The following is a 24,912-nucleotide window of genomic DNA, read 5'->3' on the forward strand; positions in this document are numbered from 1 at the left end:
TTGCTTCTACACTCAATTTGGCTAAATTGCATCTCGAAGAATGATACATATTGGGTTGGTGGTGATGCATTGTGGATGTAAGAGCAGTGGGGCAGGGTTACGGCCGATTGGGTCTGGCGTTGTCAGACCGAGCTGGCTGCCATAACTGTCCATCTCATCCTACATTGCCAACAGACTTGTCTTTTGAAATGGTTATGTGGAGTTTAAACTAAGCAGTAAGTCTTATACATGCCATATTACAAATATCACACATTCCACTTGGTTGAAAACCAAAGTACCAATACTGCACATGGTATACTGCGAGGCAGTGTTATATCACGGTGCCAAATGGTAACTTTCAATCTGTGAAGTCGATTTCATAATAATTTCTGGGCCATGCACTACATATTTAAGTGGCTTCGAGTGACTTATTTTGTTGATAATCTGCTGCTATTTGCAATATCCCACAAGTAGCCGCCGTGTTCGAGACAAACACGCGTCCACCAAACAGGTCCACAGACCGCGTTGGCTGTGCCGCACACGCACAAAAAACACTCGCAACAATCATCGTTAACACTGTGCTATCGCAGCCTGACGTTTCAGATAATGGCCCTTCTTCAGTGGGAGAGGGCGGGGAGAGTGTGACTGTCTGATCGATGGAGATTACGCGTTATACTCTGGGGGCCTGAGAATATTTGAAATGATAACTGGTGAACAGTGTTGAATTGACAAGGAGTGAAGCCTCTTGAAGATAGACTCGAGGAAGCCAGAGAGGCTGCCGGACAAAACCATCACGAAAATGACCTCAACAAGTTCGATGAGAACACTCGAGGCTCAGGTGGCAATTCAGCTGTGGGGACCTCGTTCCCAGAACAATTCGAGACTCTCAGTGGCTTCATTCTTTCGGTCCCATCTTAAAACAGATTTGTTTTCACCTGTATATCCCCTGCGTAGGTGGAGTATGTTTTTAAGTTTTATTCCGCTATACCTGTTCAGGGTTGTTAAGGGTTGAGCTGTGTATGTGGAGTGCTGCGAGGCCCCGGGTGTGAATGGCCTCGCGAGTAATCTAGTTTCACTTTAGTTAGCAATCTACAAAACTGCAAAGCATGAAACAGCAGAGAGAGAGAGAGCCATGGGGCTACTCCGAGTTTCTTTAAGAGAGTAACTCTTTGTTTCTTCTGTGACGACTCTAACATGTAGAGTGCGCTCCCATATACTGCACACAGATCCCTGATGCTCCGTATTCAGAGCTGATATGGCTGTAGGTGCCATGTACAAGTGGACAATGCTATTGGCTATTGTACAAGAATCGGTGATTGGCTCCACATCCATTGACATTGTCACACTGGTGCCATGACTCGACAGCAAGTTCTACAAACGGAAACTAACTTGAACTGTTTTAAGAAGGGGAGTTTGTGGATACTTTATGTCGATGATTGCAAAAGGTGTTATGCATTTCCCCCACGAGGTCACAGTAACTGGCCCCCAATGGCTACACAACCAGCTCAGTGTGTGGCCATTTACACAGTACGCGGTGCTTTAGAGGGCCCTGTGTTTTTCGCACATGTTGTAGAGGTCAGAAGAAAGTGTTTAAATTCTGCTTCCACATTCGATTTTGATCGTGCGACTGCACGATCATTTACAAGCGGACTACATTAACAAAACAATGGTCGGTTAAAATGAGAGCCTCTTTTAACCGCAATGTGCGGATGTTACTGAGTCCGTTTAATCACAACGTGCTGACCCAGTTCTAACGCCACGTGTGATTTCGGGGACGGTGGAGCGTGATGACCAGCTGGGAGACCGCGGCCCCAACACGCAACAGCCAACAAGTTCGTGGCCATCCCCAGAAAACTCATCTCGTCACTTTTTGTCGATTTCATTCCTCGGCGGGATGTGAGTTTGGCTGTACGTTTACCGACGGACAGCCGTGCTCACAGCGGTCGGTGACCACACAACACGAAGCGTGCCCGGTGTCCCTACGACGCGGCCATCGGGAGGCAAGTGGGACGGTGAGGATTTCTCCCAGTTGAACAATCGCATCAGCATTCTCTTCTCACATTACCTTCAGATTCAACAATTATCTTCACAAATAACAAATCATATCCAGACTGTCAATCCCCTGTTGGATGAAGGCTTCCCCGCACCTTGCTGCTCATGGTTCTTTTTTACTTCACCAGCGCTTCCGCACCTCGGAGCAGGTAAGCGAAGCGGAACACTCGCGTAGACCATTCCTTAACAACCCCCACGGAGTGTGCTTTATAGTGAAACACGTTAACTGTATATATAAAACATATAAATGGCAAGGTTAAAAAATATCCCGTTCAGCCTCATGAGTGCCCGAACCTGTGCTTCTCATTAGAGTTGTGCTGTACAAATCTCACGGGACCATCCACAGTGCAGCTGTAAAGCCATCACCACATCTGAGAATGATTATATTTTATAGTTAGTAGGGAGAGTGAGTTGAAGTTAAAAATGGTTTCACAAATGTGACTAATGGAAGGCCTGTACTAGGATTATCAACACACCTTAAATCCTAAAACATGTTCCACGTGCTCACGAGTTCCTGGTGAATGCCTCCTCTCTCGTCTCAAGAGACTACTCGAGTTGGTCCGGCCTTCTACATTTCTCAGAATCCACTCTGCATCTCTGACCATCAACACTGCATTCATGTCTAAGGGCGGTTAAATGTTATTTTTCAACCACACGTTGATGTTATGGAATGGAGTTTCGTCACAAGCAATGTTAGGGTTGGTGTGATGACTGGCACACGCCTTCTATTCGACTTACGCTGCTCCTGATAACCACTGCGGGCTCCAAATGTAGATCAGTCTTTGTAGCCCCTGGAAGAAGACGTTCCTTTGTAGAATACATTCCGCGTGTTCTCCAGGTTGTTGGATCGCTCTGGCACGAGGATGGTCGAAGGCTTCCTGCGCAGAGTAGAGTCACGGCTGGAGGGAAGGGACAGAGGCTCCGGCGGCGCCAGTTCACTCAGCTCGCCGAGGGCCACCTTGGTTCCCAGCATAGGTCCCGCGTTCACACCGGAAGGGCTGCAGTAGGGCACCTCGTCCAGATCCGAGTTGCTGTGGGAATGCGGAGTGGGCATTCGTTCCTCGTCGCCGGGCTCCATGTGACGACCAAGATCATTCAGCTCGTACGATTCAGGGTCCTGCGGGGAAGGCTTCCATTTCCAGGAGCTTGTGACGCCGTCATTCGCAGAAACGTGAACGAGCGACCGGGCCCGGTCCCCCCCATCACCAGCGGCAGACGTGGACGCCAAAGGCGCCGCCGCCGCTCCGACTGGAAGTTGCTCGGGCAGATTCTTGTAGCGCACTGGCCCCCCCGCGCAGCCCACAGGAGCGGGGTCCGCTGCCTGCTTGGCCTTGGCCTGTAGGAGGCCCTGCTGCTTGGACATGTTGATGACCTGGATGAGACGAGGTTGGCCGCTTTGCGTGCCGCGCTTTGCGCCGCCCTTCTCTGCCATCATCAGCCACTTGGCCCGGGCCGAGCTGCCCTTGGGGGAGGTGTGGGGGCTTACCGGCGTCTCTTCAGGGATGTGCACCAGCTGCTGCTGCTGCTGCTGCTGGGCCAAAGCGGCCGCCGCCGCGGGACCCCCACCGCTGGCCTGCACGTTGAGGTACACGCCGGTCTTGGGTGCCACGTCCGCAACCCCCATTGTCAGGCACGGGTGCTCAGAGGAAGTCCGCACGTCGAACGCCCTCTGCGCCTCCGCCGCGCAGTCCTCCTGCCGCTGCTGCCTCGTCGGCACTTTGGAACCCTCCGCCTTCGGCCTCCAGGGGTCGACCTTCTGCTTGGCCCGGCCGGGGTCGGTGGCGGCGTGCACCACGACGTGACGCCGCGCGACGTCCTCGACGCCGGCCGCCGCGGGCGGCTGGGCGCTGGCCCTGGGAAGCGTGTTGCTGAAGGTCACCATGCTCTCCTTGCCCATGGGGTGGCGCGTGGGCAGGATCTCCATGTCCTCGCTGCTGCCGCTCGCGCGGTGGTTGAGCGCCCGCACGGAGGCGTTCTCGCTGTGGCTGCGGCTCAGCGTGACGTCCGGCTGTCGACGGGCGGCCTCCGAGTCACTGCCCAAGCCATTCATGCCCGAATCCTGGCGATGCAGGCTCATCTTGCGGCCTAGCTTTGACGAGACGTTGCGGTTTTGTGCTTCCTTCAGCCGCGCCTGGTAATGTAGTTTCCTCTCCTTCATTTCAAAGTTATCCACCGCATGATATCCCTGGAAAAAAACAACGCAATACAAGCAACTATAACACCGAATTTTGTTGCAACGCCGTTCTTAAGTGATTCAATGATTACAATGAGTGATAAAGTCCAGGCAGGTTGCTCAGCAGTAGAGCGAGTGGCTCATAATCAGAAGGTTTCGAGTTCAAATCCTGTTGGAGTCGATAAAATATCCACCACTTCGTGGGAGAAATCATCATTGGTTGTGCCAGGGACGAGCTCTCCTGCTTTAGGAATGTGGAGGACGGAGGAGGGAGGAGGAATGAGTCAGGAGGAGGAGGAGGGAGCGTGGGCGACGCACCAGGTACCAGGCGATGGCGGTGCCCAGCAGGAAGCCGGCGTAGACGTCGCCGGGGTGACTCTTGTGCTGCACGACGCGCGTGAGGCCGCACACGCCGGCGCTCAGCTCGAATGCGAACACGAGCAGCGGCTTGAGCAGCTTGCTGGAGTTGCTCACCACCGAGTTGAAGTAGATCTGCCGTGGAGCACGTAGCGGACACCGCGATGCGTTCGTACCAAACGTTTACGCTCGCGTCACGCATACCCAACGGCGGGGGAGCACGCAAACTCCGAGAGACAAAGGTCCCCCGTGTAGCCTTAAGAGACCGTTGGGGCAAGCGCAGTCAGCGAGCACCTGTGAAGCCCGGCATGGCACACGAGGGGGTGGGGTGCCAGCGCCACGCCCGGCCGCCTTCGTCTCCCCAATTCCGATGTGTACACACTGCACGTGGTACTCGTTCGAGGCGGAGTCAACCTCGTGAAAGCCCTGGTTTACATATTAGCTGTTACTGTCATTGGTCATGAGCGGGAATTGAACCTCAGGTGGCTGGGTTCATACCGCAGCGCACTAAACCGTTACACGACAAACGCCACACGGTGCAGAATAAGGGGAGAACATATAAACTCATAACAGAAAGGCACCCAAGTCAGGAAATTAACCCAGCTCCTGGGATTAATTCCCTAACCCAGCTAGCTGATGCAGTGGCTACCAAACGTACAGATCTCCACATGAACGGAATTGCATTGTAGAAAAAATCAGCGTGAAAAGAATTCAGCAATAGGGCTTGGTCAAGAAGAAGGTGGACTGTGAAATTGAACCGCAATAATATTGTTCTTCTAATAATTACAACAGATTCGCTTTGTGGCCATTTAGAGATGTTGCCTATGATTTCCTACCTCCATTTTTATAACAAGAAAAATTATATAAAAATTTCCGCAAGTAATCTGAAAATATATTTTAAATTCCAGGAGCGAGGTGAGGAAAGGAACTTACAGAAATGTAGATGGCGGCAAAGGCAGCGATGGTCGCGTGCTCCGATGGGAACGTCTTCCTGTGAACGACACATTCCGGGTTGGCCGTTAACAACGCGGGGTGAGGCAATCACTCCTGGAAACATCACGAACGATCGCCTGGCATTGAACATTCGTCACCCTCCGGCGTGCGGATATCGCCCCATCACTCACCAACGAAAACTCACACTCTGAGCATGCTCCGCAGCATGGATTATTTTCCCATTACTATCTGGGAATCTGTGTCTTCGTGTGGCTGATGCTGATGTAGAGCAACAACTGTACTCTGAGGTGGTTGAGCGGTGTAAATGGGTACCCGACAGTCGATCCACAGGTGGTGTGTGGTGGGGTAAAGTGTGGGTACTCCCACTTCTTCCAAGGCGTCTGCTCAGTGTGCAAGAGTCAAATAAGATACCCTGTCTAGAGCTTTCTCTCGAGTAGGCCCTTCTGCTAGCGGTGGCATTAATCGAGCCATTTCAGGGCTGCACTTTACTTATGCACAGCGTAAGTGGCACTCCGTTTGCGGTTGATCTCTCCAGGGTTCTGCACGATCCCCAAGACACGAGGATCAGTTTCACAGAAGTCGTGAAGCAGTCGTATGGACGGCTGGACGGGTTAAACACAGCGCAGCTGCCCGATGTTTGTTCGGGTCGTTTGACACGATTTCCATGACGTTTCTCCCTTTTGGCTGCCAACGCATGGGGCGCAACACCTTCAGCTGAAAAAGCTCCCAGCACACGTTGGCGTGCGGCACGACCCGCAGACGCGAGGGAGGGTCACTCGCTGGCGCGTCGTGGTGCGGCGTGGTGTGGCGTGGTGCGGCGTGGTGCGGCATGATGCGTCTGGTGCGGCGTGGTGCGGCGTGGTGTGGCGTGGTGCGTCTGGTGTGGCGTGGTGCGGCGTGGTGCGGCGTGGTGCGTCTGGTGCGGCGTGGTGCGGCGTGGTGCGGCGTGGTGCGTCTGGTGCGGCGTGGTGCGGCGTGGTGCGGCGTGGTGCGTCTGGCGCGGCATGGTGCGTCTGGTGCGGCGTGGTGCGTCTGGTGCGTCGTGGTGCGGCACGCGGGGGCGTGGACGTCACCTGCCGGCGCTGATGGCGTTGGCGTCCTGGCCCGTGCAGATGTCCTGCATGACGTAGGGGCTCTCGTCGCAGCTCGTGTTGAGCAGCGTGTAGTTGGGCTTGCACACCGTGAGGAAGTACGGCGCGTGGAACCCCGTGGACAGCTGCAGGATGTCGGCCACGAGCAGCGCCGCGCACAGCCCGAACACGTGCACTCCTGCCCGCCGGGGCCACACACAGAATCATCGCACGGGAGCAGGGCGAGGAGTCATCGGTCATTCTTGGGTTAGGTCACGTGGAACGATCCGGCCAAATTATTGTCGGGTAACCCTCCACCATCCGACAAGAGCCACACAAATTCAATCGTCACGCACGTGAGCGTTTATCAAAGCGCACATTCTTACTGTCTCAGCTCGCTGCTAAGTTGAAGAATAATTCTCAAAATAAAAATGTTGCGATAGATAAGCTGTTTCACTTTAAACATCTTTCGGTCATAAAATCAGCAGGGTGAGATGGAGCTACTGTATTGATGAATGGAATAGGCCTAATGCAACCTTAATGGCTGTCAGCCGAGAATATCTTAATGTAGTGAGCAATTCAAGAGGCTTCAAATTAACTTTTTTACCGCTATGAATGAGATGTGGCTCTTTGTTCGTGTTGGGATTAGGGTCTCGTTAGGTCTTCTGTTTTATATTGGCAAAGGCGCAGCCCTGCAATATTTCGCTTGCGCCACTGCTGGCGGAAGGGTCTCCACTGTAGCAGCTCTGGTGAACCGCTCCGGAGGGTAATGGGCCTACTCTTTCACGCCTCGTTAGAACTAAGGTGCACTGGTTCATAGTGAGGTCCACACTGAAACAACGCCGCACGGGCACTTCGTGCCACTGCCGTACCCACGAAGCGGACGGCACGGCGCAGGTACGAGCTGAAGTTGCAGCCGATGACGGCTCCACTGGCGTCGGCCGACGAACCTTGCCGCCTGCACAGGCAGCAGAAGACAATCCCCTCTCCAATCATGATCTGTAAACCACAGGGGAAGCAGAGGATCGTTTCCACAGCTGCTCTCGAGTCGGTAGGCCCCATTTACAGAGAACCTGAGCCATGTTTCGTGGATGCACTGTCCAAGTTCTGCCTATTCTCATCAGGATAAGTACCACCGCACGGAACCTGCCTATCGACCGACCCTGGATCAAACCCATTTATACCGCACAGTGGACGAAGGGTGGCCGATTTAAGAAATGTGGCCATCGATTCAACCGCCGCGCCAGGAGATTGAACCAGTGACCTCTGGATTGCGAGTCCGGTGTGCTGTCCGTCACGCCGCTACTTCGGTGGCAGCATCTCGCTACAACCGCGCAGACGCGGCAGAAGATAATGAGAACTGTGCTGACGCGGTTCTCCAATGGGCAGTTCCACGTGGGTGCAGCTGGGTGCAAGCGACGTGCATTTGCATTTTAACCCAGGCACCTCATTTGCATTGGCACATGCGCTGGCATGCTTACCGTGTGCATAAACCCACGCCAAAACTGCACAGTGCACATCTGTGCTGCAAGCTCGTACAGGCCAAGTGCAGACAGATTGCAAACAAGCACTAAACTTCGTCCAACCAGGAATGGTTGCTGTATATGTTTTGCAATACTTGAAACGTACTAAGAAACCATTCGTCCACCCCTGCATCCGCCCAAGCGATTTGATGAATTGTCTCAACCTGGGGGTTGCGTTGCAAGGCTCAATTCCTTTTGTCTCGTCTTTATGGTCACATCGATTCCGTTTCTCATTTTTGTGCAATTTGTACAGTTTTATCCACCCCATTAACTTCAATACCCTCATTAGCATCCAATCTGCATTTACTATTCATCACGATCCGTTCACGATGTGACCGTGATGATGAATGAAATATTGCTATTTTACTAATTCTATTTTCTATTCACCAGGAAATAAGGCCCACTAAGCTATATAGCTCTTGTTCAGAAGCTACCTGGCAACAAATGATAGTGTCTTATCGTGTGGATATTTATATCACAATTACTCTAAACGCATGTTTATAAATGTGGGGGGAAAAACCGGAGGATCCGGAGAAACATCCACGTGACCACGGGGAGAGAGAGACACGCAAACTCCAAATACTCGGGAGTCAGGGTTGGGATCGAACATCTCGCTCCCGTGGCACCCCTAATAAACGTGTGCAATGCTCCTATTGTAGCACAGGCGCGGGGGGCGCGCTCACGGTGGCTGAGGGCACGGCGAAGGCGAGGCTGAAGAGCATGAGCAGCGGCACCGTCTCCCGCGCCGGCTCCACGTAGGGCAGGCTGAGGCCGCGCTCGTGGCACTGGAAGCCGACGTGCGCCGGCACGAACACGTTGGTCAGCTCCAGGAAGTAGAGCGACACTACGGCTGCGGCGATGATCGGCACCTTTGGGAGACAACGGCAAACGTTGAGGCTGTCAGGGGTGGTAGTAATAATAATAGTAATGAAGACGACGATGGTTTTTTGTTTTTGACAGAGATCCTTTTCCACTGGGGCGTTTTTCACGTGACAAGCGACTTACATCACATCTCATCTCAACCATGGGAAAGGGCACCCATGGCACGAGGTGACTCAGCATCTGGCCTGCAAGCGGGGATTGTGAGCGAGGATTGTGAGCGATGGTTCCTGCTGCTGTGTGTGTAATCCCAGTTGAGTAAATTGCAGTGATATTTGTCGACTTTGGCAAATTTGGACAAAGACGCGAACACATAATCCCGACTAGTTGTGAAGCAGGCGGAAGCATAGTCTATTGTTAATGCACCCACAGCAGTATTAACCAGGGCAGCCTGCCGGATTTAAACCACGAACCTCTGCAACGAGCGGCGAACGCGCTACCACTGGTCCACCGCGAGTGACACTTGGTCAGAGAGGTGGACCTCCTTATAATCGTTTGGCACAGAGTGAATGCATCGAACCGAATGTTACGAGATGGTCATTCCTCACTACCCTTCGTCGACTGTGTTTTTATGACCGCGAGTAAGGCATCTCAGGGTGACTTCATGTGTTGATGCTGTACTATACCCACCACTAAACCCGGACACGTTTCTCAGCCAGCCCAGGTTGATTAAAACCATGCAGTCCTCTGCGGTAAAAATTCGAATGCAATAAAACCACCAGCTCACGGGAGAAATCAATTCCTGCCACTCCAGCACAGATGCCAATTCCTGGACGGTCCGAATTAAAGGTGGCAACCCTACGCTGTATGAAGTGAAAACAGAGACTGTGTTTGTAAAAGCAAAATAACCGAATTAAATCGTCACAATTTATTGAAACATCTGCAGGATACCACACGTGGGCTCGGCAAAGCGAACCAAGGCTGTTAAACGCGTGGTTACTCGTCTGGGTTTCAAAATGAAATGGCTGTCTTTACAAAATCAATAACTGGGTGAGGATGCGGTTTTACTTGATGGTGTAAAATTGAATTGGTGTAGATTTTAACCTCTGTTGGTGTGTGTACAATCCTCGGTCGATGTACAGTGCGTAGCCGTGGCTGTAATTTCGCACTCCGAAACGAGACCAAGGTCATCACTATGCGGCCGCATGGCACAGCGTGAACGAAGACCAACCAGTTAGAGCGCAGTATAAGATGATTGTTATTATAGTTAACTCAATTGGCGCTACTTTCTCTAATGCATGCTTCAGACACACAGTCATTGACAAACAAATACATGGAACATGACCTGCAAAGTTTGGAAAGAAGCACGGAGGAGAGACGCATGCCGGAAACGGGAAGAGTGACGAGTGGATCGGGGAATGTGCGCAGGTTCATGGCGGCGGCATCGTTCAATTGTTGCGAACAGTTGAAGTCCGCGTGGTCTTTCAAGCGTTGGGAAGAGAACAGCCGTGCCGGGCCGTACCAAGAGCGATCCTGGCACGGCCCTGCTCTGATGTCTAATGGTCGCGAAAATGCAGCCATTCAGGGGGATGCATTGGGGATGCTTTGCAGGGCCCGTGTTGAATTATGCGGGAATCCAATGTCCCGAGAAAGAGCCATGCACACAAGGAAATCACTGACAACCTCAAAAGTCAGAAACCTACCTTCTGCACTGCATCTTACAGGCACCTCATGGCTCCGCTGGTGGTGATAGTCATCGTCGACAATGACTATCTCAATGTGATCCACTAACCCCTGCACGTCCAAGTCACTGAGTTACAGGCGCGCACATCAAACCCAGCTCATACTTCATAGAGGCCATGAATGCTCAGTGTGGCAGAAAGCCATTGGCAGAGGCACGATGTGGGACGTGTTTATTGCTGTGGGAAGGTCCAGGGCCATAAATTCGGTTCGCTGGATTTTTTAACGCTTTGTTCTCTGTAACCCCATTTTCATTGCATGAACAGACATGATGTTAAAGTCCCATTTTTGAGAAACTCATTAAGTCATCGGCCGAGTTTCCACATTCATTACAGTAACCCATGGGATGCAACACACCTCGCTCGACACGGGGCAACCGCGTTTCACAAATCACAAGACCAAACCCACGAGCGCCACGGGTGATCACCGTGCAGTACATGCGTGTGCAGTACATGCGTGTGCCACCACGACCACCACCGGCTCACACGCCCGCCTTGCAGAGCTGTGCTCCACATCACGTCCTTTATCCAGACCAGCGCCTTGCTCGGCAATGTGAATATTCTGTGTTCATGTGTTCATGATGTTTCGAAACAGCACGCATTGAGCAAAACTATTTTAAATCCGATTCACCCCACGCCCCCAACACCGACTCCATGAGCTGTCATAAATTAGGGACGCGATTCCAGTCAAGAATCAACTTCTTTGTCTCGCTGTGTTCCATCTCATTTGTACAATTTAGTTTGCTCTATTGGCCTCAACATAGAAATGAGCGTTAAAATGACATAAACAAAAACGTGTTTTACATACACGGGTCAACGCTTTGTATTGTGGGCATTGAGTATCGAAGGTGAGCAATGAACCGATGCAATTCTCTGGTTTCCTGCTGGCTTTGCCTGTAAACGCATCAATAGCCAATCGCATTGCTGTTGTACAAATGGGTCCGTTGCCTTGCTGTAATTTAGAAACACAGTGAGAGTAAACCCCGACGTAAGTTGAACTGTGTGCGCAATGCTGACGACTGTGGGAATCTACTGTAGCAGTGCTTCACAAACACTGCGAGCGGTGGCGCTGCAGTTGAATGCGATTTCTAAGGAGGTGACATCAATCAATGTTCACAACTGCTCTTGACAGCCGATACAAACCCTGCCGCGCGCTTTCAAAGGCGATGACATCCGAGGAGTACGGACGGAATTGACGTGGCCGCCATGCGTGCCAGCTCCATCACGCGGCGGCACTGCCCCGAGAAGTGACTGCAGAGGGGGGGGGGCGGGGCGAGTGGCCCTCGGCGGCGAAGACCACGCGAGGACACGGAGCCGGCACCGTCGCTGGGGTCGTGGGGTCAAATCTGGGCAGCCGCCCGTGACGAGTCCTCGTTCTCAAGGGCAATGAGTTGATGGTCGCCTCATGCAAAGGCGGAAAATCAAAGGCTGTCTCTCTCCAGCGTGCGACCACGGATATCATAAATCACGTCACCTCGTACTGACCCAAACGTGCACGTGAAGGCCGTGGGTGGGTGGATGGGTGGCATTAGGTGGGTGGGTTGTTCCATGGAAGCCGTACGCAAGGAAAGTGGATTGTCACCAAGGAATGTACAAAAACAACTACAATTAAATTAGACGTGTAACTAAATGTTACATCTGTTCTTGAAGGTAAGAGTTGTTGCAGTAATAGTGCAAAGGACACAGCATGACACAATCTAGATTACATGACACAACCCTTGACAACAGTGGGTGGTTTGAGTGCCATGCCAGGGTGCACCCCCTGTTGTGGATCGGAGGCCACAAAAGCGACTGCTGCCATCCTCTAGGCCTGGGCCCCCCCCTCATATCTGGACCTCTCAAGAGATTTCCGTGCATGCACCAAAAACAGTTTTCAAAATTTAAACAGTTCTGGAAGCACCGTAAACTGTCACTGTGCAAGCCGTGAGCAGCGATAGTCTCCTCCCCACTGCCTGGTGAACTTTAATCAATCGCTAAGTGCCGGCTCATTTCCAACTGCCTGGAAACTGGCAACGACGATTCCCAGCCTACGTAAATGGAGACAAATTGTCAACTTCAAACTATCGACCGCTTCTGGTGCTGTCTGTCTTCTTGCAGAGTTGTGTAAATGTAAATGACCAACAAATGGAATTCTACACTCAGTGTCTACAAGGCTCTCAAGCTTTCTTGCCACATTAATGCAGCCCCATTGAGGGGAAGGGTGTGGGGCGTGCTCAGACACACCAGAGGAGTCCTAATACCACCTGACATGATGCAATGCCTGACCTTCCTGTTGATGACATAATCAGTAAACTATCTCACAGGTTGTAAATGAGATTACCATCTTATTGTAATTATTATCTTAGATATGGTTAGACAGTTAAACTGAATGTCGAGATCAACTGCACCAAAACTGGCAAAGTCCTCATTGAATGAAAATATTCCATCAAGTCTGGTATCCTGCACATTATGGCAATAGTTATCACATCTGGGAATATTTGTGGCAGTAAGAATACAAGCGGACAATTATAGAGCTTGACTTCTTCAAGCGGTGTTTGATTACAAATCTAAAGTCAAGTCGTGTTAAACTGACATTGCAATGTTGTGTTGTGAGATCACACGCGCCTGAAATTGGAATGTGTTGTCATGAATTATCCGCTTCACCGGCTTTATTTAATGAGCACAGATAATCTGTTTTCCAAATGCGGGCAAAACAACGGCAATGATAGGGAGGCCACCCAACCCAGCGGTGGCTGTGGCGCTGCGCCAGACTCACAGCCACGATGCCTTCAGTTGACATTCCGATTGAGGGTTCCCCCTGGCCATCATCATAATTGATTTAACCAAGTCTAACTACTTATGAGACACTGAAATGTCAAAACTGGTCCACAGTTTGATTGTATTCCTGATCAAATAATGCACACAGAATTCCGTGTGGCTGGTGGGAGGGACAGATGTGAAGGCTGTGTACTGTCTGCTTGTTTATTTTGTGAAGTTGCAAGGGATTGCCTGTGGGTTTAGCTCACTGCGGTGGTGAGCCGTTGGCTTGGCGTTCACCTTGTAAGCATTTACACCCAGCCAGTGCCATTATTACTGATGAGGGGAGAGGCACTGAACAGAATAAGAAAGTTCACAGTAATGGACAGAGGAAAGCTGATCAAGAATCAATGGAAATCCGTCTAAAGTGTTTAAAGTTGTAATTGGGGTAAATTAGTATTCTGCATCGCAGTAGTGATTGGCATAAAGTGGAGGCGACGAGATGGTTAACGGGAGTCAAAGTAAAACAGACTTCTAGCTACTGACTGTGGCTTTAAAAAATCAGTGTTTTTTTACTCAAATTAACACTGAGGAAGTTTTCATCTCCTGTTGCAGCCCTGAGCCAGTGGTGGCAATTCTTCATTCTTATGGCAGGGGTGAGTTTATCCATAGGACAGCCATTGTTGACTTCCCACCAAGTGATTATTATTTTAAATACCCCAGAGGGATAATGGGTTGAGTCAACCCTTAACCAGGATTTGAACTCGCAAAATTATGATTGTGAGATGCTCCACTCTGCTGCTGAGCCATCTGGATGAATTCCCTGTGGCTTTATGGCTATGTCAATAAAAACACGCAACAGATTCATTATTAATACCGCCACGTGACAGAAGAAATTATAATCGACTGATGTTAAAGGCACTCGCCTTTTGTCAGAGCAGAAGGCAACACTGGTACTCTGAGAACAGTGTGAAGATTTTAATAACCAAATAGCCACTTTTAATTGACATATTAACCGTTTTCTGTCAGACATTGTGTAGCAAATCTTTTAACATCAAAATTGTAAACTCTTCTAACCTAAATGATCGATTATATATTATTCAAATGAGATGTAACTCCTTTCAAAATGCTAAATATCAAGGCCACATGAACATATGTTTAATTTAGGACAACAAGTTCACAGCAGTGATATATGCCACGGCAGACATGGGTTCTGTCTTGAAGCAGGGCAAGGAGCGCCGCCGCTCGAGAGATAAGATTAAACATCGAAGTATATCCCCCCTGGGAGATGCAACGGTCAGCACACTGGACGTGCAACGCATAGGCCACCGATTCCATCTCCTGCCGTGGCAGTTGAACTCGTTACGCGAGGTGGCGCCACGGTGGCAAATCTCTCACCTCCACGAAGTAGAAGCAGGGCAGCGAGAGGTCGTTCTCCCTGCCCGGGCGGCCCCTGCTCTTGTCCTTTGCGGCCATCGCTGCCGCGCTCTTTGGCAGCTGGCGCGGGAGCCGACGGGATCTCCGGTTGCCTCCTACCCTCGGCGTGCGCTCCTCCACATCGACTCTTTTTCGCAAATGTTCACGCGATCGACACCCCAGCCGGACCGCGTGCACCCGTGCGGTTCGTCGAATTCAGGACGCCATTGACAAGTTCAGGTCACCTGCAAAGCAAAAATGGAACGATGGTAATGTGCATGCAAAGCACGTTCCGTGCACATCGCCAAAACACACGCGACCGGGAGTATTTTAATGGTGTGCTTCAGGTGGAATGGAATGATATTTCAAAGTGTATTTTTGTTCTAGTTTCTCTGCATGGATTCACAATTACTGTGAAGAATGGGAACACCTGAAAGGCACGCATCTATATATTTTAATCAGTAACAAAAATATCTTCCATTCTTATCGCGATCATGCAATCAGCATCGCGCCACGAAACAAATAATGAATTCACGTCTCTCCTACAGCATTGCGACCCTTCACGTTCGAAAACGAACCACGGAAGCGGATATCCCAGAGCTACCTCTGAGATCCCTTCAAGTCATCTCTGGTCCACACACCGAAGGGGCAGTATTGTTCCCAACTGCTGTGCCACTGAGAGTAATTTTCGTCACACGCCAGGCACACTGATATTTTACATTCTCAGAGCTGTAATGTAGCCAATTAGGGTTAGGGTTTGCCAATTAAGTGCAGAACCAAATTGAACGTCGTAGTTTTATTGGACTCATCGCAGTGATTGGTGACCAGGCTGAGACCATCGACTAAGTCACACATTGCTGCCCATATTAAACCCTGGATGTCAGCAGTGCAAACTCAGCGCTCTGACCTCTCAGCCAACCAGCCACCTCCAAAGCAGCCCGATCCTAGAAACGTAAAAGTGGCCGACGTTGCCCGTCATCGCCCGTGGCCAGGCGTCATCACTCGGCGTGGCGGTTTCATCACCTCGTGTTTCTCGTGCATGTCCACAGAGAACACAAGGTAACCACGGAAATGTGTGCTCTGCAGAATCACAGCGCTAAGGGTTAACTGCAGCTCCTAAAGCCCCCAGGCGTTATGTTTACGGACAGATATCGCCTGTGATAAACACGTGTCTCTCAGACATTGGTGGGTATCTCGTCTCATCTCCACACCGAGTCACAGCGCTGAACAACGCGTCAGGTCAACTTCGACGTTTCCACGACGATTATAAACCAGAGCCGAGCTGGGCCATTCCAGCAACATCTGGGACGACCCTGGCTGAGAAGTGAATTCACAACAACTGAGAGGAGCAGCCCTGCACGGTTCACGTCTCGTCTCATCGCTTCAAGGGCCGTGCAGCTTCCCGAGCCTCAGCCCCTGTCCTCCCCAGCTGAAGGAGAGGAGACGTGGGGAGTAAGCTCCTATGCCCACGTGTATTTTTAAACCATCGCGAATGAAAGCGATTCAAGTTTAATTTGTCGGGGCCCTCACGGTGCGAGCGGACGCAGCCTGCGGGCCCCACAGCCAGCCCGTCGGGACGGCGAGGAGAGGGTGGCTCCGTTTCTTCACCTCGCATGCACCCAGGGCTTCTTCAGTCCTCACGAGATCTATTCTGGAACGCTGCCAGGCTGACTTGGAGTAGTAGACAGGGATGATGGGCATCAGGCACGACGACCAAAGTGCAAAATACTGCACTGCATATCCATAATGCGCCCATAATGGATAGTGACCAAATTAATACGCAAACACTATGCCTTCCCAAATATCTCTCTGCAGAAAATCAATAATAATTGCACATCCTATTAGCCGCACAGCCTTCCAGGAGTGCGTCATTTCATCCGCATTTGTTCAATACAAGCAGAGGCACGAGCCGTTACGACATCCATCCACTCCCTCGTCAGCAGAGGGAGGTGGTGAAGGCTCTGATGGACCCATTCCCTAACTCCATCACGACGAGGAGGAGTGCAGCTGTTTGTTCAACACCCTCACGGAGGACATCAGTATCCAGCCACACACACAGTCGCCGTGGCGGGTCACGCTTTCCTGAAAGCTCTTCTCGTGAACACGATGAACACTGGACCTCTGACTTGGCTGTTAAAACTATGGTATTGTACAAGTTTTCCAATTCAAACACAGCACTAAATTCCAACCTCAGTGGCATATCTACAGACTTCTAAATAGTTGCATTCAGGTACTTTTCCAAACAGGATAAGGACACTTGGTACAGTATTAGTAACTGCACTGTCGTCGACTTAAAAATCATACGTTTACAAGTAACTCTAGGGAGCTAATGGGATTTGCCTGTATCACATTACGAGCCATCGTCTAACCCTCGATCATTACAACAGCCACATCTCACATTACACGACCAACGTCCTCAATTCATACCGTCTGCTATGGCACATGCATCGTCGGAAACTTGTACACCGACAAAGGAAGGTGGAACAAAAGCCGAGCAGTGTGCAAAGAAGCATGCAGAGACGCGTGCTTGGAATTACGCGGAGAGACGGAAAGCGGAACGTGTGGATGAGAGAGCATTCGAGTTACAGACGCCCTGCTGAAAGTTATAAAACCAAAGTGGTCGTGGGCAGGAGACGTCGCGAGGAGGGATGATGGGGCCCACGGTTCGAGCGGGGAGACAGAGTGGCAGTCCAAGGAGCGCGCAGCCTGCAGGATCACCCCCGTGGAGATGGAGCAACGAGATCGACTCGCGGGCGGGAGAGCGACGGATTGTTGCATCGCGCGACCATGAGGAGGGTGTGGCGATGCTTTGCACTTTTAGATCGAGATGTAATACTCAATTCTTGAGTTGTTTTTTTTTGTGGTGAGTTTGTTGTCCTTCGCCCGCACCTCGGGTTAGCACGGTTGGCTACGTATGATGCGGAATTATTTCAACATACATCGAGAGGTTTTCAACCTTGCACATAATCACAATGGAAATCCTACACAAATCTGCTGACAATAGAATCCCACTACCTCGCTAGGCATGTGCTTCCCAGTTCATCACCCCTTCAGGGTCGATAAAATTGAGTATAGTACCACTATGGATAGACTTGCCTCCAGCATAGTAACGTGGAATTACCATCACCGACTTAGGGCTGTAAAGAGGGAAAGAGCACATGTATCGACTCATCGATTAATATCAATCCGCAAATCTCAGGACACATGCATCAGCGTTTTCATGTTTTATTTCAACTTAAATGCAAATGACGCGCCGTTGCATTGAGGCCGGTGGGAGGGTAACCAAATGGTTACGAGACAGAAGACTGAGAAACGGTGCAAAGGAAACAGCAAAAATGAGACGATGCAAAGGAGCCACGGCCCTGAATGGCGAATATTTACCGAATCATCGTGGTTGTGATTGTCACGGCTCCAGTGAATCTCTAGCTGCTGCTGCTGTGCTTGAAGCAGAGCTATGAATATCTCCGTGGTCTCCATCATCATTCTCCGACTCAAGAACACCGTTACCATGGGAACCCAACATTGACCCTGTCCTGTACCGAGGCAAACGCCTTGCTGCCAGCGTCAGCAGCAGGCAGTGCTTCACGACTGCCCTGCAGGCTTTCCTTCAACATATGTATTCACTTTTACGTAACATTTCAGAACGGCTTTGTTAAAATCATGATCAAGATCATGCTAAACGTCACTGCTTTACACACGTCATTTTTTGTGAAATAAAAAAAATATATCCAGACGGAGGCTTTGTCACGCGTGTTTTTCTTGCAATTTAGGCGCGATCTGTCGCTGTACCTTTTAAAAAAATGTCCTTAAGAATCCTGTTTTAAACCAGCCATCCTCGAGGCGACACGGCGCCGATCTAAACGAGTTAATTTAACCACGAAATGAAATAATCGCCACCTCAGCAGTGGCTGGGTGGGTGAGGGGTTGCGAGCTTCACAGCTGGGCGCGCGTACCCTGGGGGCAGGCGACGGGGGGGGGAGGCTATGGGGGGGTGGGGGAGGGGTCGAAATGATGGCGATGTCTGAACATTGTCAATTCACTGCTGTGGGTCGTTGGCCATGCTTCATCGTGCTGGGCAACACTGGTCGCGGATTGTGGGGAATCTGGATTTGTGGGTGCATAGAAGTTCAGTGCAACAACGGATGCTGCCGCAGCCCTATGGCAACCTGTGGGTGCATGCATGGTGGTCACCCATCCAAGCACAATCCAGGCGCAGTCCTGCTTAGCTTCCCAGATCAGACGGTATTAGGTACATTCCGAGCGGTTTGGTCACAGGCTATTCACATAAATATTGTATAATTAATGTCATGTTATTAATACTGCACCGTATAAAACTGAAAATTTAACATTGCTGACATGCGCAACATGCAGCGTGAGCGAAAAGCTATCTTCAGCACGAAGATAAAAAAAACAAGAGGAATCTTAGCAAGCTTCGAAAGTCGAGATGAGACATCTCTCCCCCATCCCCTGCTTGCTATCTCACTGACTTGAGCCACCACGGTGAACCCGGTCCGAACCCAGTCGGCCGTGCGCGTCGCGAGACCTGGGAGAGAGTTGCGATGAGCAGCGCGGAACGCGGCCACTGGAAATCTTCCCAGGGTGCATGCAGGACCGCTGCCTTATTGGGACTGCATCCAAGTATGTAACAATCAAATTGGCTGGAGATATCTGATTGGTCCGATCAGTAGTATCACGAGACCATGAGAAGTTCATCAAATCATGCGCTATCACGCAATTTAACCGCGTGGATTAAGAAAAGTAAAAGTCAATTTTTTGTATTTATGTGATTGTCTGACCGTTTGAAAATAAAACGCATAAAGTGTGAATAATTCGTCTGCGAAGAGCACAATTCGTGGCGTGCGCGAGAAGAATCAATTTGAATCGATGACTCGACGCATCGTTACGTGCCTAACGAGCAGACGCCGGTCACTTCAGGGTGAGGGCTCGGGGCCCTTGGGGCTCCGGCAACAATCACTGCCACCACCTCGCTCCCTCTCTCCCTCCTCACCCCCTCCCCCACGTGGAGCCCAATTACTGTACTGTACTACCAACTGCACCGCGCCCCAGGCCCTCAATGCATTTTGCTGCGTTTCCACTACCACTGGAAGCCAGACCCGGGCCGTGCTTGGCCACTGCATGAAGAGCCCAGCGCGGCTCATTTCTTGTCCCAATGCTTTGAGAGCCACGCAGCTCCGTGGACTAAACGCCTCGTAAAGACGTTTTATTGCAACAAGGTGCAACACGTGCTTAAACAAGTTGATTGTGTATTTAGCGAATATAAAGTCCCTAAGCTAAGTAACACGGTGCCGTTACTTCGTTGGCAGCGGTGCGCAAACAAAAATAAACTCAAGACATTCGTTAATAACACTGTGGCCTGAAAATGAAAACGAAATGATCGGTCACGTTTCAGGAAATGGCCCTTCTTCATAGTACATAAAAACGAACTCATCAAAGACACAAATGTAAACAGTGGTCACTTGTCACAATATCACCAGGAAAACAAACCAGACAGTGAATCATAATAGAATAAGTTGTGTTCAATAACTGATTAACACAATTGTAAATTAATGTACTTTATTTCACCGTGCAGGAATCCATGATTCCAGTTTATTCTTGTAAGGGAGATCTCAGTCGCCAGAGCACAATTCAGCAGTTGCCACCCAGACGCTCTGGGCACGGCTGCGTCCACCGCAGCATGGCTGACGTCACAGCCCCCCGTGCAATGACGCAGGCGACGGTGCAAGTCCAACTCCCACACGCTGCTCAGCAGGGTACAGCCAGGTGAGTTCCTTATTGAAATGCACCGCGTAAGCGGAGGAGAATCAATTTCTCCGACGTATCTTTTTACGGCGGTAGTGCCCAGTGACTATTGCCAAGAGTGTAGGGGAGTTAAATAATGAATACGACTATCGTGAATCAGCGTTTTATGATCCCTAAGACGGGTATTATAATTCAACGTCTCTCGCGCGAGGGTTTAGACACCGGGCATCTGACAAGAGACAAGAATAATGCGAACCCGGCCGAGACTCCGAGGAGTCGGGGCATGGCCTTGCCGCAAGAACCCTCGTGAGAAGAGTTGCTACACTAATGCCACTCTCCTTGGGCTATGGAAAAACAATAGCTATTCAAATAAGTACGAAATGTTTCCCTGTAATGTAAAACCCCACTCAATAAATATTTTCAGTACATAAACCAGGGAGGATCGTAAATTTCCAGCAGACCTCCTTATATTTATGCCGTCGAGTTTTAACGCTCGGCGGCCACTTATAGCGCGGTCACGTGAGCGTAGTGCGGGGAAGAGTCCCCGCCAATTTTGTGGGCTCAGTCCCACATTCGGGTTTGTGACACGGGCCACTGGGAACTCGGCTTCAATCAGACATGTCAGCACTCACCGAAAAGTTGTGATACGAAAGTAGAAAGTAATGGTGTCACTTTTATCAGTGGCACTGGCAACATGAAATAATTGTATTGAACACATTTCGAAACAACGAATTTAACTCGGCCACTTTCAGACATCAACCCGCGAGAGAGTGTCCACTGATCCACGCGCTGTGCGCACGGACACGGACAGCGAGAACGCGAGCCGCTTTTGTCGCGAGACCTTTTTTTCGTGAAGGGAACTTTGTTGATATTTAGACAGAACCTGATGTGGCCATTTTAATGAATCATGGAAAAAAATAATGGGGAAAAAATATATTTATTTCTCGTAACTTCTCCATCACCATGCCAACCTAGCTACCACGACTGTCTACGGTCTCATAATCCCGCACCACCAATCTCAAGATGATCCACAGTGCCACTGTCGGACTCTTCACCCACACCCAGAAATGAGACCACATGTCCCCAATACTCCGATCCATCCGCCGGCTCCATATCTCATTCCAGATCAACGAGAAGACTGGCATTGTTTTATTCAAGATCCTCCATGGAAAAGCCTCTCCTACCTCTGCTCTCTTATCTCACGTTACTCCCTTGCATGCACTCTCATACCTCTACCCTCTCATCTCACTCTCCTCCCCGTGCTCACCCCTCGACCAATCTGACTTCTTCCAATAGATGCCCCAAGTCAACCTTGGCTGAGTGTGATGACCTCATAGTCTGAAACTTCCTCCCCCCAGCGCTCCGTGCCGTTGACTCCCTGCCGCTGTTTAAGTCCAGGTTCGAGACATGATCCCTTCTCTGTCTATGACTGTCACTTCTCTTTTAGATAATACACAAAACGTGTACACCGTACAGTAGATACGCAGTCTGTATTTCTCCGCGATAAACACGCAGCACCGTTTGGAGCAGCGTCTTTGCAGCGAGGTCACAATTAGGGGTGCACGTGGCTCCGTCCGGCACAGGCGAGAGAGTGGAAGCGCCCTCTCGCCTGTGCCGAACGAGAGAGTGGCCTGTGCGATGCTAATGTGTGGTCGAGGACATCCACTGTCGGAGTGTCCGAGTCCCCTCGGTACCCATGCGTGTGTGCCCACTCAGATCGCCAAGGCAACGGGCAGTCAGGGCATCAGACACACATCACACACACACACATCACGCACATCAAACACGCACGGCACATCGTACAGGCGGACAATAATTACCACCACCACCACCACTACACGCGCGACGGCAGCTGCCCAGAAAAAAATAAAAACATTAACTAACCTCCAATTTGCATCCCGCCAATTACTGTAACGAGCCTAATGCAGAGAGAGCACGCGTACACACCACGGTGGAAGCTGCAATGGTTGTCGTGGATATGGTGGTGGTGGTTGTGATGGATGCAGTGATTGTGGTGGTGATTGTTGGTGATTGTGGGTGGTGGTGCTGCTACGGGAATACGAAGGAGGAGCGATGCCCTCACGCGCAGCCACCACTCCACGAGGCTCGTCTCGTTCCTCCGCCTCGCTTTGGAGCTTCCTTCGCTTGCTCCACTCGTCTGCTTGTAACGTCGTCGCATCAGCATCACATTTGCATAAAATGTACATGAATAGACGGAAACTTCGACTGCACACACGAATAAGATGCATGTGTCACAAGTCTTATGGATGAACGGGAAACGATTAATCGAAACATCGCATGCCCCCTTCACGTGCCTGGAGGGTGGCAATGGCAGCACTGGCAGTCCGCACGTGGATTGTAGTCAGAGGCATAGCCACGATCATCGCGACATGCGGATGTTAAGGCCACACAACAATGCAATGCGTGCAGAATGGATGAGCGATGTCGCGAATTAATGAATTAATTAAGCAATGTATTAATGAAGAAATGAAGAGAATAGCAGCGATTCCTATCCGATACCAGGGTAACTGGTGGACCCAGCAAGGGATGCATGGCTGGATGAATGGGGATGACGGGGTGTGTGAGATGGAGAGGGTGTCTGGGTGGAGGAATGGCTGGCTGAATGAATGAGGGTTTTGTTTGGATGATGAGAGTGGCTGGGTGAAGGAATGTATGGAGAATGAATGAATGATGGTGGACGGAGAGGGTGGCGAAACGAATGAATAAATTATAGGTTGTGGAGGATGGAGATGGTGTCTAGATCAAGGAATACATTTATTGTTTGAAGGAATATATGGCTGTGTGAAGAGATGGCAGGATGTGTGGGAGGTAGAGGGGGGTGCCTGAATGAAGGAATACATGAATGACGGTATGTGTGTCTGTGTGGAGAGGCAAGCTGATGAAGGAATGAATAATGTGTGTGGGGGAGGGGTGAAGGAATGGCTGACGACGTCCCTGTCGTGACGATTCCGCGGTCTCTGCAACACGTACGCGAGAGGGGCGCTCACCTCCTCGGAGACGCTGGATGGAGGAGGCTGCCGGGCGCAGTGGCGGAAGAAGCTGCAATGGCCACAGAGGGACGAGACTCGGCACGCGGCCAAGGGGTTCTCTCCTCCTCTCCGCCCTGCACGGGGGGACACGCCGCTCGGGTTGACGGACGGCGCGGGGAGTGCTGCGCCGTCTCCTCCTCGCGTGTAGCAGCCGCGCGGAGCCGTTCGCTCTGCGCCCCTCGTTTATTATTCACGAGGTGTCGCGACGGGGGCGGTGCTCACGGCCAGCTACTACACCACCACCCCCCACCCAACGCCAATCACAATACCACCACCAGCAACAACAAACCCACAACCAGCCACAACAATACCACCACCAGAACCAACAATACCACCACCAGCAACAATATCACCAACAAAACCACGGCCAATAATACCACCACCAATAACAAAGACAAACACACGTGTACACACCACGAATATCACAGCATACCACGTGTACAAACACACCACAAATTACAAACCCAGCAATCGCCTGCCCTGACTGCACTGGGTTGTGGGCAGGATAGGGCATTGCCGCACAATCCACTGTTGCGCTGCACTTCTATGCTGCTCCCAGTCAAAATCTACCCGCACTTACCAGCGTGGTGAAGTATGGTCATAATCCCCACGGTCTGCAAGGCGTGCGGAGGTCCATCCATGTACCAGTGGCAACCAGCACCACAAACACCAGCGCCTCCCCTGAGCTTGCCACCTGTTCGGGGTTTGCCCGGACGGTCCGGGAATTGAGATCTGTGTCAGCGTGGCAGGAATTGATTTGTACCGAGATGTGGTGATTTTATTGCGTTAAACTGGAAAAGGTAGCAACAATAACCACTCACCAAAGATCCCCCGTACAGCCTTAACAGACCGTTTGGGCAAGTGCTGTAAGCGAGCACCTTTGATGGCCGGAACGGCACACGATAATTACACATCGTACCAGATACTCATTTTAAGCCTGGGACGAGGAAGCCCAAGACCGGGGCAAGCATTCGCCACGTATTGGTGGTGAGCAGGAATTGAACTCGGATTGCCGGCTTCGTGACGCAGCGCGCTAATCACTGCGCCACCGCTCCCCCGACAACCAGCAGCCACAAAGGCGACGATGACTGTTGGTGGGAGTGCGCCCCCGCCTGGCTCACCCAGCGAGCTGGCCATGGTGGGCCCGTGACTTCCTCCACCTCGAGTCTCCTCTCTGCACTCACCACCACCAGCAACCACCTCGCTCCGTCGCCACGGAGAGCCGAGGGCACCACCCTGTCGGTCAGCAGGCGCGCGCGGTGCGGCGATGTCGTGACCGCTGCT

General features: G+C 51.0%; 1 protein-coding gene across 2 annotated transcripts; it reads right to left on the bottom strand.

The window, feature by feature from the left end:
• On the bottom strand, positions 1–24,912 carry PLPPR4 (phospholipid phosphatase related 4). 2 transcript variants are annotated; one of them, XM_032965875.2, is made up of 9 exons: positions 24,209–24,912; positions 23,587–23,702; positions 14,801–15,063; positions 8,792–8,977; positions 7,458–7,584; positions 6,589–6,784; positions 5,495–5,552; positions 4,523–4,696; positions 1–4,216 (listed from the first exon to the last, which is right to left on the bottom strand). In XM_032965875.2, the coding sequence occupies exons 3-9, from the start codon at positions 14,876–14,878 to the stop codon at positions 2,807–2,809; spliced, it is 2,229 nt and encodes a 742-aa protein (XP_032821766.2). In that variant the 5' UTR covers positions 14,879–15,063; positions 23,587–23,702; positions 24,209–24,912; the 3' UTR covers positions 1–2,806. The 2 variants fall into 2 exon arrangements, with proteins under 2 accessions (XP_032821766.2, XP_032821767.2); XM_032965876.2 differs by lacking the exon at positions 24,209–24,912 and having other exon boundaries at positions 23,570–23,864.

The sequence above is a fragment of the Petromyzon marinus genome, chromosome 35 (genome assembly GCF_048934315.1).
Source record: "Petromyzon marinus isolate PM22_M1 ecotype Great Lakes invasive population chromosome 35, UKy_Petmar_22M1.pri1.0, whole genome shotgun sequence".
Taxonomy (NCBI): Eukaryota; Metazoa; Chordata; class Hyperoartia; order Petromyzontiformes; family Petromyzontidae; genus Petromyzon; species Petromyzon marinus.

Coding starts and splice junctions, on each gene's coding strand:
- PLPPR4 (XM_032965875.2), bottom strand. CDS start 14,878: ATGGCCGCAAAGGACAAGAGCAGGGGCCGCCCGGGCAGGGAGAACGAC. Junction 5,553..6,588: donor AACGCCATCAGCGCCGGCAG/GTGACGTCCACG, acceptor TGTCGTTCACAG/GAAGACGTTCCCATCGGAGC. Junction 4,697..5,494: donor TTGCCGCCATCTACATTTCT/GTAAGTTCCTTT, acceptor GCTCCACGGCAG/ATCTACTTCAACTCGGTGGT.